Here is a 17,844-nt window from a genome sequence, read left to right on the forward strand (position 1 = left end):
TAAATGCATTCACCCTTCTGCTTCTCACAGTTTAGCTGTAATTTTAGAACATAATTTTATGCATCTCTTTGGGAATTTCAGTTAGAAGAGGCAGCACCACTCAGTCTTTGGTAGGACTTGGGACTGCACCATACTAAACATTGTCCATACAAAACAGCTGAAAGGTTGGCATAATCCCCAAATAATTGGCATTGTTAAGATTCTGTGGAAATAACAGCATTACTGGCAACAGGCAACACCCTTTAGTTTGTGTATTGGTCTTAATTCATGCATCTGCACTACAGTATATCTTACAAACCTGACCTTTTCACATAACTGTAGTAGCTTCATCAATGACTTGCATTATAAGTAGGCTGGGAAGATCTATACAGCACCACTGCACTGAAAACATGAATCTGCCACATAGATGAATGTTTTAACTGGAATGCAAACATCAGAGTTGTGAGGAAACCTGAAAAATGCTTCTAAGCAGATAGCAATGATATCAAGCTTGTAATTAGCTGTACTGTGGGCTAATGCTACATTTTTCCTAAATCCCAGGTGCTTTCAGTTGCAAACCAAGTGAAGAGACATGTCTTCATGTCATTGAGAAGTCTTTATTTTCTCTATGTAATAATATTTTTGTTTGATTGTCTTGACCTTCCAGCTAAAAATCAAATTTCACTGTCACCAGTGAATTTTCAGAGTAGAATGAGGATATGAAGAGGATAAAGGTGTCAATTTATGTTTGCAAACTTATTGTAAGATTATGTTACCTCCGTCATGTCTCTTTGTTCAACTTATGTTGTTATTTTAGTCCAAAAAAGGCCAAAGATCATCAACAAAAGTGCATGTAGAGTAAAGCTGCTCCTGTAAAATTGATGATCCGTCCAATTATTTATCTACAGAGGCTGCTGGGAAGAAATGCAACTATCTCAGTTCTCAGACCCCTCTGCTAGGTTGAACTTCATGGCTGAAGGTTTAATCCCTAAGTGTCATATCAACAATTCATTCTGTGATATTCTGGCTGACATGCTCTCCTTCCTTATTTATTGATGTCTTCAGTCATCGACAATGAGAGGAAAATACACTATTCGTCAAAGTGACGGTGCTTTACCCTCACTTACAGTTGGTGCTGCTGTCACATTGATGGTTGGAAAATAAACTCAATCATTATAAAAAGCTAAGAGTGTGAACTTGCCAGTGACAGGAGGAAGATGAAAAAAAAAATATATATACAAACCCATAGTAACTTGCTTAAAAATTGGTGCAATAAAAATAAAACTGTTTCCTACAAAAATATTTTTGAGCTTTTTTTGTGAGATACCAAACCATTTTAGCCATGTATTTTATACTCCTTCCTTTGAAGGAAGATCTGCACCTCATACTCGTTTATATCTGCAAACATACATGTAGTTTTTACCTCTAAATACATTTTTATCATTTCACCTCATACTACTAGGTTAGTAATTTCTTGATTCCCCCCCCCTCTCTTTTAAGAGATTTTGCTTTGTTGTTTTTTTTTTTTTTTTTTCTCCCCTGGATTATATTAAACACATTTATCTGTTTGTGTATTACAGTATTTTGAGTGCTCTAATGAGGAAAAGCTCAGTATAGTTCCATCCTGTAAGTCCTTTGACATGCAGACACAGGCAAGGCTCTCATGAGTCACTTTCTGAGGCTGCCATTTGTGTAACTGCACTGCACTGTGCAGCCTTTTTAACTCCAAACTCATGTATCTTACCACATTTCACCTTTGGGAGGCATTGTATATACAGCTAAAAGTAAAGAGCAGCGAGCCAAGAGGGACAAGATAGCATAATGAGGATGTCAATTTGTGGTCAGAGGAAATATTTATCTTACTTGTACTATACTTGGCAACTGATAGAGAAATATATATGTAATGAATTTCCTCAGACTTTATCTGGCAGACTGTGTACCTTGTGTTAAATGGATTTAAAAATAACATTGCTTGTCTCAAACTTTTAAAGTTTGAGGCAATTCTACTTTGGATTGTTCCTTAAAAATGGACTGTACCTATTAAAAAAAAAACAAAAAAAACCATAATCGTGTTTACTAACATTGGTGAATTTTTAATGATCCATTTCTTGAGGCTCCCTGAACAAAGAGATTTTAGGATCCTGCTCACTCACCACAACAAATACAAGGCTTTTTTGTTGTTGTTTAGGGAAAAACAAGCCACGTTTTTTGCAGTTTTACTGTTTTGGTTCATATCTCTGGTAAGCCTGCTAAGTACCCTAAATGAATGTGCACAGAAGTGCTGGTTGTCTCACACGTGCTGTGTGTCCTGAGGCAAAGCTACAGCTGCTTCAGCTCCTTCTGCCTGCTTCCCCATCTGTAAAATGGGAATGATTTCACTTATTTTTCTCCTTCAGGGAAATACAGGGAGGGTTTCTTAATATTTCTCTAGAGCTTTGAAGATTAAAATCTCTTCTCTATACTTGCTGCTAATATTTCAGTGTTAGAGAAGCATTTGATTGAAGCTGTTTGAAGAGTAAAGTTTTGGCATCTTGTGTTGTCTTTGTACCATATCTTGAGGCCTCTCCACTATAATTTTGCAACCTTAGGTTGAGTGTAAGCTGCAGAAGCAAACAGCCCCTGTGCAAACAATCAGTGATGACTATAAATTAATGTCTCTGTCTGCTGCTGGAAACATCAGCAGATTACAGCCTACCTCTAAGCCAGCCAGAAACAGTCCATGGTGGAGCAAAACAGGCACCAGTAACTGGGATCAGCCTGGAAAAGCTTTCATTTAAGCATCAATGGTCAATGCTGAGAGGCACTGAGAGAGGTTTTCTTCTAGTATGATTTCTGTGTCTTTAGATGTACAAGGGTGGCTGGTGCTTTAGCAAAGGCTCCCTGACTTCCTTGGGCTTAAGGAGAAGATAGGAAGTATGAGCATCCAGCATCTAGAGCAAGTCTGGAAGTCTTCTTGCCTTTATGTCACAGATCAAAGGTCAGCATCAATTCCCAGGGTCGAGACAGTCTCAAGACAGTGCAGAGGGGCAGATTCTGGTTTGGTTTGCTTCTTCAGTTCAATGTTGTTTGAAAAGCATAAAGTTTAACATAATGATGTATTCCTCTTTGCAGTTATGAGGAGTGATTAGGCTACCACATGTATTAAATGCACTTGTTAGAATCTAACTCGGCATTTTAAGGCCTTGTAGTCACAAACTGTATTTTTTCATGATTTAAATTTTCATTTTTTAATGCAGAGCAGATTGGACAGGAGATGCTTGAAAACCTCAGCCATGACAGAGAGAAAATCCAGCGTGCTCGGGAAAGGGTAAGTTTGATAATAAGTAATTGCTGATTCTGCATTTTATTTGCATTGGGCAAGTTCTTTGTGCATGCAAAAATAATCCAGATGAGATATAATCACCATCTGCAGTGGAGAACTTACACTTACTTACAAAGTGTCTTACATGGGCCCCATCCTGCCAAGCCTCTCTGATGGGGAGTCACATTGCAGTCACCAAATCTGCTGTTGGAAGCAAATTTTCTGTCACTATCAGAGCTAGGTCAGTGTTCTGTCCTTTGAAGGGTTTGTTATACTGTCAATTCCAATGACTTCTTGGGCTTCCTATGAAACAGTTCAGTATCATAAGTGAGCTAGTGGTTGAGCAACCTTACTCTTTGTAGCTGCAGATGCAAATAACAGCCCCTCAGGCAGGTCTGTGTGAAGAGCAGGTACTGCTGCCCTGCCTGCAGCCAAGGTAACAAATCTGTGTCACCTTTGGCTCATGTGGCCTCCATGGGGATCAGCTGCACTGTGCAGAGCTAAGCAGAGCTCAGGAGCCCATCCCATCCCATCCCATCCCATCCCATCCCATCCCATCCCATCCCATCCCATCCCATCCCATCCCATCCCATCCCATCCCATCCCATCCCATCCCATCCCATGTGTACAAGTTCTCTCAACTTCCATCTGTCTCTGGTTTCTGCTCACAGAGCCAAGACTTTCTGTCCATGATGTGTTGCTCAGATACTTTCCCAAGTGTCCCAATTTTTCCAAAGCCAAGTTGTCCTACACATCTCTTAACTGACTAGTGACACTTTAAAAAAATGCCTTTATCTGTCCCAGGGAGTTTTTCACTTTGATAGCTTTGATTAGTAAAGCTTCCTATAGCAGCATTAGAGGCATTTTCTGCCAGCTGTACCAGTTGCTTTCTGAAGTGCTGGGAATTAGCTACATTAAAACACTAAATATACCTGGTTCACTAAATGTAACTAAGAATTGTGAGGATTGACCAAGTTTTGTTCTTGCAATTTGGTGTCTTATTTCACCTCCATTCCTTACATCCCCAGTGACTGCTGAGTCTGAAATGCTTTTCTGTTTCTAGCTAGACAAATAAAACCTAGGCAATGGAGATGAATGCTATGTATTCCTTTCTGCTGATCCTATATATCCCAGGGATGTAGTTCTGATCACCCAATGTACACATGGTTCATAGCAAAAATTTTCCTTTTCATTGCTTTCTACCTGAGGAGCAAATTTCTTTGATGCTAAAACCTGCAAGATGCAAAGAGCAAGATTAAAAATAAAAAAAGGTATTCTAGGAAAATGCAGCACATACACACTCCACCACAGTGCAATAAAAAACCCTCTTGTCATAATGGAAGATCTCAAATTCTAAGTTTTTTATCAGAAGCCACTTAAAATATTTTCTTTAGGGAATTCAGAAAAGTTCTCCAGTGGATCCACATGGGTGGGCCTGTTCCAGCTGTCTCTAAACACTCAGATGAACCATTAGGGGAGATCTTGGATAATTTGGTTAGTTTCCCTTTTTCTGGAGATTTTGAAAGACCAGAACAGAGGGTGCTTTATCAATGCATGATAGCTGTACATTAAATACATGGAGTTATTATCTTATCGACCAGGGAATAAACTTGACTTCTAGAATGAAATTGTCAGCTTGAGTATGATGGTCAGCTTTAACACATCAATGTTGTGAAAATTCGGAAGATTTTTTTTTATAAGCAAATCATAGATAAGTTCATGACTCAGTGGTTTGGTTAAATTTGGATATATGAATGTTGGTGTCTGTAGAGTAAAACTCTTCTTCTGAAGGAAAGGGAAGGGATGAAAACTCTGCTACAAGTCAGATAGGTTAACTGGACTATACAGGACATTAAAAGATGCAACATTTTTTAAGAAAACCTCAAAATTTGTCTAAGGCAGACAGGATATCAATGTCAGCATCTTGTTCATCTTCCTGCATTCTCATTATTACTCTTAATATTATTTTTAAACACCATGTAGATTTGTTATTGCTAATATCAAAGCCTGTTTCAAAATGTTTTCCTTACAGCAGTTCTGTGAAACTTGTGCTGTTTAAGGGGCTCACATTCCACCAGTTCCATTCCACACTTCTGTGCTGTGCTGGTATTGGTAAAGAAATGGTGAAAAAACTGCAATCAGATAATTCAGTTTTAAATAAAAACAAAATTACAGTTTGAAACTCTTCATGTGTTTTTTTTTTTTTTTTCTGCCAGAGCTGGAAGAAAAGGTATTTTCTTAGCATTCTCTTGGGAGGTAGCTAGAGATCTTCTATATGTGTACATGTTTGTTTCTTTTTTTTTTTTTTTTTTTTGCTTATTTTGTGGGTTTTTTATTACCATAAAAACATGAGGGCGTCTTGCTTAGAGGAGTTTGTCAAACCTCTAAGATTCAGCTTCCCCTTCCTAACTACCAGCACTGATTCTAGCTGTCAGGTAGAATCCTGCAGCAAGAGAGGAAAGTTAGGATCAAACATTTAATGGTAAAAAGGAGACTGCTACTTTTCTGTGAAAAGGGAGGAGAAGCCCCAAGTGTTAAATGCATCTTTATGAATAATAAAAGACCAATGTAAAGCATACATTTGTACTTCAGATTCCCTTCTAGCATAGATAAGAACTTGGCTTTTTAATGAGCCTTTTAAAAATTACTGTGACGTTTTTTCTTCTGTTACTTGTGTCAAATTGGGCTAAACTGCTTTTCTGGAGCTTGAATTGTCTAGATGAATCAGGAAAAAATGAGGCAATGGCCTCCCTGGAATATAATACTCTTCTTTGTTCCATCATAGCACATAATTACAGAGATCTGAGAGTCAGTGCAAGCCTTCCCACTGAATATGATATTGCTAAGAGCAAGACTTGATTTGTGTTATCCAGTCCCTGCTTCTACTTGGTATTTTCTTAATAGCTTTTAGAAGAATAAGGAGGAGATTAATGCAAAAAGGTTATGTGACACTGATTGTCACATCACCTACTGATTTCAGTAATAAGCATTAAATCTGGCAGCAAATATTTACAGTATTGTGCTCCAGAATAGAGAGTTTAATCTTGCTGCTGTTCAAATATTCAAGATATAATAGTGGTTTGTTATGGTGAAGGTGATTTGTTATTAGAAGACTGCCACTCTCCTTGGCAGTGTTACTGTTTTGATGGATTTGTAACACAAGGATGCATTTTGTCTACTATAACCAAGTTTTTTCAGTAAGAAGTCAATGACTCAGGTAATCCTTCCAATCTGATTTGATAATGAAGAGGTAAATATTCAGCTTTCATAAGGAGAATAATATTTTTATGTTTGTACACACAGCTGTGTTTTGGGGCATGTTAGAAATGATGGTCCCATAAATGAAATAGCCATAATAATTATTTTTTATAGTAGATTTTGATGTCTCACTGGTTCAAGATGTCTAAAATATCAAGAGATGTCTCTCCTTTAGCTGCCAGTGGCAGAAGGAGAGTAGCTCCATTCTTCTTATAATCTTCTGATTTCTAAATTTCCTTTTGTGGGACATTTTAATTCCTTTTAAAAATCAATAGAAATAATTTGCTTCATAACTTTTCATCTACTCTATTTCATTTTTTACCTCCTTTGCAATATTTCTGAGAGCTGTAGAAAAAGACAGCCAATTAGGTGTAGCTGTAAACTGCAGGTGTCCTTTGTCCTAATAAACTATAAAAATGGTTGTTTCAGTGAGTGAAAGTTCCTTACATGAAATTAGCCCACCATATATACTGTACAGCTGTTCCTTCTGTACATGTATATATACTATTCACAAAGCATTTGAGCACCCAGGCCAGAGGTGGCTGCTGTAAGGTCAGTACAAGTTTTGTATTTAAGGGCCAGTATAGACATATTTCTATTACACAGAATTGCTGAAAGGATACATTTTTTTATTTCTGTTACTTTCTTTAAACTACAGTCTTTGAAAAACAGTGAAAGAAAAATATTTTTTTCTTTTCATAAAGCATCAGGAACACAGCACATGGCTGTCTCTTCATCCCTTGATCCTTTCACTAATATACACAAACAACACACATGCACGTGGGAATTATGGATTCCAATGTGCAGAGCTTCTACCTGAAACCCTTTATTTGTAAAGCTTTTGCTCTTTATCCTGACTCACCTTTGTTGCCTCAATGACTTACCTTCCCTGGATTTCATATTTGTGTAAGTGAGAACAAGACAAGATATTTTTGAATTTCAGCGCTTTGGTGGCTTTACAAGCTGGTTGTGTGCTAAACCTGCAGCTGAGTGACTCAGAGGACTTTAGAAACACCTGTCCTTTGTACAGAATGGAGCACATGTGCTTCTACCTTTAATGGGCCTCTTTTCTCCCCAGCTCAGAGAAACAGATGCAAACCTGGGGAAGAGTTCCAGGATTTTGACGGGAATGTTGCGAAGGTAAGGCCAAGGTAGGGACATTTCTGCTCTTTCTTTTCTTCTTCTCTCCCTCTGTGCCTTTATTTTCAATTTTACTTCAATCTCAACATTTTGCTGGTGTACCTGACTTATTTTTACCCAGGCTGCTGTGTAGAATGTCTTTGGATGATAGAAAGCTTTGTCATGCCTATGGAGAGTTTTCTGTAGCCTGAAGGATAGCCCCTGTGTAATGGTCTCTCATCTTTGTTTCTTTGTATTTGTTTGGGGGGTTTTGGATGTGTGCTCTAAAATTAAGATTATTCTTGAGTGATTTCAGTGCTTTGATGGGGTTTTTTTGCCTGTTAAAGTGAGAAAGTTGGTAAATTTTTTGGGACAGCATAAATTTATGTGCAGATAAAGGGTTAAAATTATCAGTTTTGCCTAAACAAATGGGGTAGACACACTGTCAACCCTTGGTTTTAGCATGTTTTTTCCACACTTTCATTGTTATGAAAATTGTCCCTGGGATCAGAATGAGGTAATACAAAAAGCAAAACTGTGCAATGTTCTAAAACTCTCTGTGTGACTGAAGGCAGGGAGTTACCCACTGATTACTTCTCCCCTTAAATTTGCATTGGTTCATTCTCAGACAGATTTTTTTGAATTAGAGGCACCTTTGGATATGTGTTCTTTACCCAGTGAAACAGCACCTGAGGTTCTCTGTGGTGTCCATATTTCTGTACATATTCAGCTTCCTAAAGAAGAGAAGCATCTCTCTAATAAGCAGTGCTGGGTGCTAAGAAAGCACAGGAGTTTAGTTTGAAGGAGTTTAGTGCATCCTCTGAAGAGTTCAGTTTGAAATTACCCTTGCCACAGGCTTTTATGTTGTGTGCTTGCTTAATGCACTTTGCTTAGAAAAAGAAAAAGGAAGAGGAGAAAATTTTAGCGGAGCTGTTGATTTGTCACTTGGCTTAGGAAATGTGAAAACTGGAATTTTACAAGTTGTTCTTCAGCACAAGCTTTATTTCTCCATAAGTCTCCTCAGAAAAATACCTTTGTTAGTTCCTTGTATACCAAATTGACAAAGGTTAAAATGCCTTCATTCCACAGATTTCTTACAATTCCAACTCCAAAATGTAACACATAAAATTCTCTGATTAAGAGTAATATGTAAATGACACAAGCTAAATTCAAAATCCATGGAGGAAGGAAGTGGCAATTGAAAGGGATGGTTCAGTGACTGTAGACAATCAAAATAAACTATAAAAAAATGAAGGAAAAGAGAAGACACCAACCAAGCCTAAGTCTCCCCCGGAAGGGCTCTGAGACATGAGCTGTAACGAATATTCTGCATATGTCTCCATTTTGTCAAATCTCATTAAAGGGGTTTCTTGCTTTATGTCAATTGAGCTGTCCAAAAATCATTCATCATTTTAGTGTAAAAAAAAAAATCATGCAGTTATTTAAATAATATCATATTAATGTTAAAGTTCAGCTGTCATTTAATAGTATGGCTTAATCAGACATAGCATTTAGGAAAAATAGTTTTTTCGGGCTTTACTTGGCTTTCAGGTTGGCAGATTCAAATAAGGATTTATGGGTTTCTAAACCAATGTATTCTTTCCATGTTTATGCTTGAGGTACCCCAGCCTTTTTTGCAGCACCCTGTAGTCTGTTATTTTCAATAAAATAAAGTATCTGCTCATATTGTGTTTGAATACATTTGCAAGTAATTTGGAGAAGCTGAAACAAAAAACATATGTTGTAACCTTTGACTTTGTTTTGTGTTTGGGAATCACAGTTAGGAGTCCTAGTTTATAAGTGTTCCATAAGCCAAATGAAAAATATGATCTTTCTGAGATATACTTGGGCTCTTCTTTTCAGACAAAAGGATTATGTAGTCAAACACCACGATGGCATGTTTCTGTGTGTCAGAAAGACACTGGATTTCCTTTTTCTTCAACAAAAATGCTGAGCTGAGTCACCCATCTAGATGAAAGTCAGGTTAGGATTTAAGCTCAGGTCAGGTAAATATGCCAAAAGCAATGCCAGCATAGAAGCAGCTTTCAGTAGACAGTTCTCAGAATGTTGTTTAAAACCACATAATTGATAGAATTAGAGTGAATTCAATTTGTTTCTGATTGTTGGGTAGAAGGGTCCAGCATTATCCCAGCCTCAGCATCATTCAAATTTGTTTAGTTACAAGAATAATCATGAAATACAGACAAAAAAAAAAAAAAATCAGCAAGTATTAGATAACTACAACTGCAAGAAATATAATTAGCACAGATTGGCAGTTGTTTTCTAATTTCTGCATACTTCAGTACACACCACACAATTTTTTACATAATTACTGGAACCAATAAAATGGAAAACTGGAGGACCATTCTCCACATCAATATTATACATCAATGTAGTGGCTGATCTCACAGTATGTATTTGCTGATATGCTTGAAGTCATATGCCATGCTAACACCCTGTGCTTCAAATTAATGCCTAACTCTTTCTAATTTTACTGTCTGGGAAAGGTAAAGCAGCATCTCTTTTGAATTTAGCTGAATATATTAAGAGATCAGGTATTTAGATAGCTAGAGGGCTAAATTACTGCCTTTGGATGACCTAAATTCTCTGGCCATGTGTTTGTGCATAAAATGTTCTGGAGATGGGAATAAAAGCAGAGACAGGTTTTGTAGGTTGCCATAGCTCACTATGGAAATCAGTGGCATAATAGGGAGAGGTCTTCCTATCCCAGTTTGCTACTCCAGCAATAAGATACCCAGCCTTATGTATTGGAATTTCTTATCTCACAATGTTTTGGGTATGTGGGTAAGAGTATTTTTGTAATGTGCATTTAAATATTCTCACATACAAATTACCTAAACATGAATTTTATTTTTTTTTTCTATAACAACTACTTAGGTTCTACTAAACTAATACATTCCTCTTATGGCATGGCATTACTAGGATCAGGGGAAATGGCTTCAAAATGAAAGAGAGTATATTTAAATTAGATATTAGGAAGAAATTCTTTATTGTGAGTGTAGTGAGGCAGTGGCATGGATTGTCTCAGGTCTTTATCCTGTGGCCTGTACCCCAGTGTGAACTGGGGAGCACACAGTATGATGGAAAGAACTAGAAAAGAATGTGTTCTGGAATGTCTTCAGGGTTTGCCCATATCCTAAGCCAATAGCCTAGAAAAGCTTATAAGAAAAGAGTTTGGAAAGTCTCCAAGCCACACACAGCCCAGTGGGAAACAAGCAAATCTAAAAGTAACCAGATAAAATTTTCACTGGATTTGAATCTTTTTTCTATTAGCAGATAAGTTCCATCTACCCCCTTCAAATTGCAATAAAATATTTTAGAAGAATAGCTGCTACATGGCAGAACAACTTTTTATCCTGTCTGGTTCAGCAGGACATTTTTGTGTCAAAAATGCTCTTAATCTTCAGATTTCATTGTTCTGAATTGTTATCAATGACATTTTGAGAAGCTTATTAACACATCTGCATTTACAAAAGAGACTTTTAAAATTTGATTCCCAACAGGACAGAGACACTGCCTCTGTCTGATAGAAATGAGGCTGTAAAGGTTCAGTTCAGCCCATAGGTAATAAATTATGTGACTTGCCAACAGCTGCATGACCAAGATGACTGCAGTCAGAAATGGAATGTGAGTTCTGGTGAAGCTTCTTCATTCTTTCCAGGAAAATCCTGGAAGTCCTGCTTCTTGCATCACTGCCAGTGATGTTCTACTAAAGTTTGTTCTACTTTTGAGCTCCAGGATATTTCAGAATTTGCAGTTATTTTTCAACACTTCATAGAATTGTAGGACAATTTAAGTTGGAAGGGACCTCTAGAGGTCATCTGGTCCAACCTCCTGTGTAAAGCAAGTCTCATTTGAATAGGTTGTTCAGATTCTCCTCCAGTCACCTTTTAAACATCCCAAGGCTGGAGACACCAGCAGCACCTAAAATAAGCAAATTCTCCAGGTATCTCACTGAAACTCCCAGTACCCAACTTGTGTCCATTGCCTCTGCTGTTAAGCAGAAGTGATTTAAAATATGACTTTTAGAATTGGCCTTCAGAGTTTGGGCCTGGGTTGCAGATTTTGTGGCAGTTCTCACTCAGCTTTGGCAGTGGTGATGTTGTGGTGTTGGGCTGAGGGGATGAGGTGATGTTGGGTGTAGGGCACTGCTTTAATCTGGGCATGGGGTGCTCTGCCTCCACCCACTGACCTGGGCTGTGGCCACTCAGCACTGTATGCACAAACTTCTTTATTGCTTTCTCTTGCTCCTTGCACAGTCAAGGGTGTTTGTTCTGCCTCCTTGCTTGGCTGCAAAACCCACATTTCCACCTTAGGAACAGCAGCAGGGACAGGCATGTCCCTGTGGTTGCAAACCCAAACAAAGGGTGAGTGTTACCACTGCCTTTTTCCCTATTTCCCTACCAGTTTCTGTTTCCATCCCCAAAAGTTCATGGAAAAAACCTGATTTTCTTCTGAGCTAAAGTTTGTTTCAGTCATACTTGGCCATGACTGTTGAGTCTCTGCAGTTTCTGAAGGCAGGTCTTTGATCCAGGGTAGGGTTTAACATACTGCTACATTTGCCTTGTTTTCATGCTAATAGAGGAGTTCCTCTTTCCAGGATATTTGGTCTCAAGCCAAAGGAAGTTTGAGTAGGAATTGTTTCTGCAACTTTCGTCTACATATATTTCTATTTTTACTTCAAGGTGTATTTCTGCACTGAAAAATGATTGAAGCAGTAAATCCTCAAGCAAAATGTCTGCTCCGTGTTGAATATTTACAGCTGCAGCTGTTTACTTCAGTAATTTAGACCTTGGTTAGGGAGCATATTTAAGCATGTAGTTAACTTAAACCAGAGGAGCAATTCCTTAACTTGAGGGAGACTGAATAAGGGGAGGGGGAGTAAGTGGCAGAATGATTCTGGGTCATCTCTTGGGGCAGCACAGCTTTTATTGTGATCCTTGCAAACTATGTCCTTAATATTTCTGTTATTAACTGGAAGCTGCAAAATATGCATTAGTGTGTGTTACTGTCAATATAATATTTTTTTTTATAATTTTCCTTTCTTTTAAGCATTTAATACAGTTGCCTGATTCTTATTTTATTGAACGTTTCTGTTTTGTTATGCAACTAACCTTTATCAATTATGAAGTTGAATCTTTTCAGAAGGAAACTGATAAGCTGTCTGGTGCTGTTAATCACAGTCTAGTCCTTGGATAAGGAACATGCTGCTTGTTATTCCAGGTTAAACCTTGGCATTAATTAGTACCTAGTTGTTCCTTGCTTTGTCTCTGACTTTAAAAAGAAACCTTGTTTCTTTGTTGAAGTGATGGATAAAACATCTGGAAAACATAAATGTGTCGTCAGCAGAATTCCCAAGGGTGAGCATTCTTCATCATTAGGAGTCCAACCAAAAACAGGAAATGTACCTCTAGGTCTGAACAGCAAATATTTTTAAATAGTACGGGACAATGTGGGTTCCCTGTCCTTATTTAGGTATGATGTCATCTGGTGCATGTAAGATGCATTTCTTATTTTTAATAATCAATGGAAAACCATTTTCTAAACCTTACTTACCTTTCTTAGACAGTGTTGTGTATGTGCTGTTTCCACAATACTTTTGAAAAATCTTGCTCTATTTTCATTCAGTGTTAGGAATACTGTTCAGCTCGTGCACCATGGAGGGTGCAGAAGTTTTTTGAGCTGCTATTTAACCACCAGCCTCAGAGCACATGGAGAGTTCCAGGCCACAGGTGCTGAATGCCTTACAGAAAGGGACCAATTTCAACATTGCAGGCATGTAGCTGGGATTAGTTTAATGCCACAGTAGCCTTTGCAAACCTTCATCTCTAACAACCTAAGTGATGCAGAGTTAAGTTTTCTTCAAATCTGGAAGAAAAAAGGAACATCACGATTGATCTTTACATCTAGTAACTTAAGTGCATAGGATAAAATAAGTCAGTGTTTTAATCTCCTTGTGCCCAGGCAGCTTTAGAAGGGAATGTCCCTCTTTCTGTGAGGTAAGAGCATTTATATGGTATCATTGTTTTACTTTTCAGATTGTTGGAAAGTTTTATCCACATGTCAGGCTGCCTACACTATGTCCATTATGAGCAGGGTTCTCAGCATTCTTCAGACCACATTTCTAATTCTCTTTTTCCATTCCTTTTTGAAGTGTGCAATGGTCTTTGTTCTGTCCCTTCCATTCCCTCTTTTCTATCATCTGGAATTGCTATCTCATTTGCTCCCCTTCAGTCTACTCGTGTCCAGCTGAACAGCTGGAAAGAACATTAACACACAGTTGTGTTTCTGCAGGAAAGCAGGATCCCAATGGATAATTCTCCTAGCTAGTCCTAGACTGCATAAACCAACAAAGTATTGTGATAGGTTAAGTATCATGTAACCCTTTGTGGTTGTTTTCTGCACTGGGATATGTTGACTACCATTAAGCAGATAGAGCCTAGAAAGGTTCACAGTGTCATGAGTGAAACAAAAGGCATTTCACAGCCAGCATTGCCATGTCTGAGCCACAGCAGGTATCCCACAACATGCTTCCATGAGAAGCCATGTCTTATATAGCATAAGCAGTGCAGGGCTTTGCTGCAGTAGTTGCAAGGTGCTTCCAGTAGGATGAGTTCTCTCTGATGTGATTTTCAGGAATAGTGAAGGTAGTGAAGGTGTTTTGAATACAGTACAATTGTTTATGTGTAGGAGAGAAACTGTGAGCAAAAGCTGGCATTGGTAATTGCTAAAATAATTGGAGACAACTTTTCAGAAATCAATTAAGTCAAACACTTTAAGGCCAGTAGTTGATTAGGGATCACGTTCTTGACACCACTCACTGTGGTATAACTGTGAAAACAATATAGGTTGAATTTTACACATTCCATTTACTGCAGAGTGTTTAAGCCATAAATTCCTGAATGTAACATTTTCTGAACACAAGATATGCATGATATCTTGCCACTGGGTCTCTTCATTTTAATCCATATATTTACCAAAGGAAATAGAGCTATCTTGAAAGTGAATTCAGAAAAATTCATCCCTTTGTGTTAAGGCAGGATTGGCTGACCCTGTTTTTAATCCTGACAGATATTTGTTTGGCCTGTTCTCCACTGAACAGTCCCCATCTCTTCAATCAGATATTTCCAAATTTTCCCTAATGTTTAGCCCAAATCCTTTTTCCAGGATTTGACAAACAGAAGTCTAGAGGACTAGACAGAGAAGTTTTATGTGCTGGTGCATGTGAGATTTCTGGTGACTTGTGCTGTGGAAAGAAATTTCTGCTCAACTTTTCAAGGATTAGAGAACATAAATAAAAGTGTACAGAATTAAATCACAGTTTCTAGTTTTCATCAAGCCAAGCCTTTTGATGGGATACAGGAATGTAAAAATAGAAGAGTTGGATGTTGTTCTAATGGGCAAATCCTGGAAGCTCAGTCTCTCCAAACAGTAGCTTCATGAGTAGGTGTCATGGAGCTTTGCAGCTGCAGACACCAAAATTAAATCATTCTCATGAGGTTCCATACCTGGACTAAAACTAGACTGTATACTACATTGACCGAAAGCAACATTTGAAAATCAAAAGTACAAAATACCAAGGTTTAACTTTTTTAGTAGCACTTCTAAACACTTAAAGAAAAAGACAGTGATTTTAACTAATTTCTCCCAGCCTTGCCCATAGACACACCAATATTTTGGAAAGAGATAGAGTTTGAAAACAAAAGGAGTTATGCAAATTGATTTGCCTAGTCTTCTCTCAGGTAAAAAAATCTCCTTTGTGTGTTCTGAATATGATTTCCAATGGCACTTGGCACTTTTCTTGTCACACTTGATTCAAATTGTTTGCTTTTAATAAAAACAAAGTTAATTTGGCTTTCCAGCATGATTGTGGTCACAAACTAAGAACTTTATCTGTAAGAAAACAATGAAGTCATCAAACTGGTTTAAAACTGCTGTGATATCAGAATCTTGTCCTTATTAGCTAATCATTTAGACTAGATCATTTTCAGTCTAGTTCATAGTAGCAGGTCAGACTTCTGACTGTGCTCAAGAGGCATAAGAGATTAAGTGACCAACAATGGGGAAAAGGAAAACTCAGCTGAGAACAATTTTTTTTTTTTCTACCACAACCCAGGACCTGAACCTGCAAGTCACAGTTGTGTGAGTAGTTTGCTCATCTGTCACACTAATGTTGAACAAGAACTCTTTCAGCTTCAACAAAACATGGTTGGGGTGGGGTGGGTGGTGTTTTGTAGTTGCTGTTGATGTTATTATTGTACTTTTACAAAAAAGGCCATCAATTATGACTTTGGGGGAGCACTCAGAGTTTGTTGCAGATAAATTAGTGCTGCTGTGGAAAGGAAGAATTTATATCCCTGGTAGCATGTGATATGTTGTATTAGACCTTTAAAACTCGACAGAAGAAATGTTCACACATCACTAACCTGCTGAGTAGCTCTCTGAAGAATAAAAAAAGTCATGAATGATAAAGTGTGGCCATACAGTGAGAGATTGTTTAGTCTACTTGGTGATAGGAAGGATGAAATGTCCTAATTCTGACTGGCTCTTTTACTAATATGGAAGATCCAACCCAAGCCATTCTGTGGTTCTCTGATTTGTATCTAATCAAGAAGGCAAAGAAAAGTCAATGTGGAAATTGAGAAAAATGAGAAAGACAGAGAAAAAGTTTTTTGCCATAAATACTGATATGTATGTTCTCAGCAACATTTGTGTAGCTCTAAAATAGTTTGTGCAGGATCTCACTGTGTAGCATTTATTACCTCAGAGCTCTTGTTTAGTTTGGAATTTGCTGTATTAACCAAAGTGTAACCCAGAAGGTTACACATCTGTGAGTTAGAGCAAAGCCTTCATATTTTCATTGACTTATTTAGTAGATCTACTGACAGTTTAAGATTGCAACACTGGTTTTTCTTCTTGAAGAAGAATTGCATCTAAAAATTATTTTTGCAGCAACTGTCCACCTTCCTCCTGATAAAAATGCTTGTGCAAGTGAAAAAAACCCTCACTGTTGTTTCTCTGACATGCTTATCATGGCCGCAAATAATGCATTTAAATAGAGAATTGTTTGAGAAACATGATTCTAAGTGTGTCCAATCTTGCCTGGATGTTGGGAAGCATATGGTCTATTTTATCCACGCCCAGAAACTTCCCTGCTACTTTCTGCCTCCGCTGTATTTTTCAAATGCAGTTTTCAGCATGAATGGCACACGTGTTGATTGTGAAGGTGGCATTCTTTCAGTGCTGCCTTAAGCTAATTACTCTTAGTGGCAGTGAGGCTTTGTAGCTCATTTGTGAACAGCTATTTATGCTACTACACCAGTACAAAGCAATGTTTCACATTACCAGTTTACCAGACTATTACACCATTGTGTTTTAATCCACTGTAGGTGGATGGAGAATATGAGCCATCTGTTTTATTTAATGATATAATCAGTAAACAATATATGCACTTTACACATTTGGTCATTAAAGATGCCCATATTGTTGGACCCTGTATTTACATTGTAAATTGGTGTATTCACACATCAGCTTGTTCTGGTGTCAAAGGCTTGCTGTGTTCATAAGCTGGTACAAAGCAAGCTCAGAAACTGCTCAAACCCAGTGCAGGTGGTCGAGCTAGTTGCCACACAGATCAAAAGTCAAACAACTGTGAATCTTCCTTTGAAAAGGCATTTAGAGAGACAAGGCTGGTCTTATCTTCACAAACAAGAAAGAGTTATAGATATACATCATGAAGTTATGAGAACAAAAGGGGGTTTTATAATCACTCTGCGTCAGAAAATCCAGTACTGCAGACTTTTGTGAAGACATCTTTGAAATATAAAGAACATCTTATTGTCCTGGACAATATTTAAAGGACTGAGTCTGAATTATTAAATATGAGATGGTTCAGTCATTTCAAAATTTCGAAGACAAGAAGTTGCTTTCTCTTGCAGTTGATTTAATTTAATTTTATTTTCAGCAATGCTTAAGCAGAATGAAACAGACAGTAATCACAAAGCCCAATCTTATTCAAGGGACAGAGGTGAATGGGTGTATTTTGCTAGAAACAAAGGAAATTGGTTGATATTTCAGTTTCCTCAAAGTATCCCTCATGAGCGCCAAAAAATAACCACCAAAATACATTAAAAATTAATTTATAAGTAAAATCCTGTTTCCTGGCA

General features: G+C 37.7%; 1 protein-coding gene across 4 annotated transcripts in view; it reads left to right on the forward strand.

Annotated features, from left to right (window-relative positions):
- VTI1A (vesicle transport through interaction with t-SNAREs 1A) overlaps positions 1 to 17,844 on the forward strand; it is a 257,598-nt gene that overhangs the window by 151,509 nt on the left and 88,245 nt on the right. For 2 of the 4 annotated variants that reach the window (XM_079313240.1, XM_079313239.1), the window contains 2 exons: positions 3,216 to 3,286; positions 7,617 to 7,678. In XM_079313240.1, coding sequence (XP_079169366.1) covers positions 3,216 to 3,286; positions 7,617 to 7,678 — 133 coding nt within the window. Of the gene's footprint in view, positions 1 to 3,215; positions 3,287 to 7,616; positions 7,690 to 17,844 lie in introns of all 4 variants that reach the window. The other 2 variants (XM_079313241.1, XM_079313242.1) reach the window with 1 other exon arrangement.

This window comes from Erithacus rubecula (genome assembly GCF_903797595.1).
Source record: "Erithacus rubecula genome assembly, chromosome: 9".
NCBI classification, from domain to species: Eukaryota; Metazoa; Chordata; class Aves; order Passeriformes; family Muscicapidae; genus Erithacus; species Erithacus rubecula.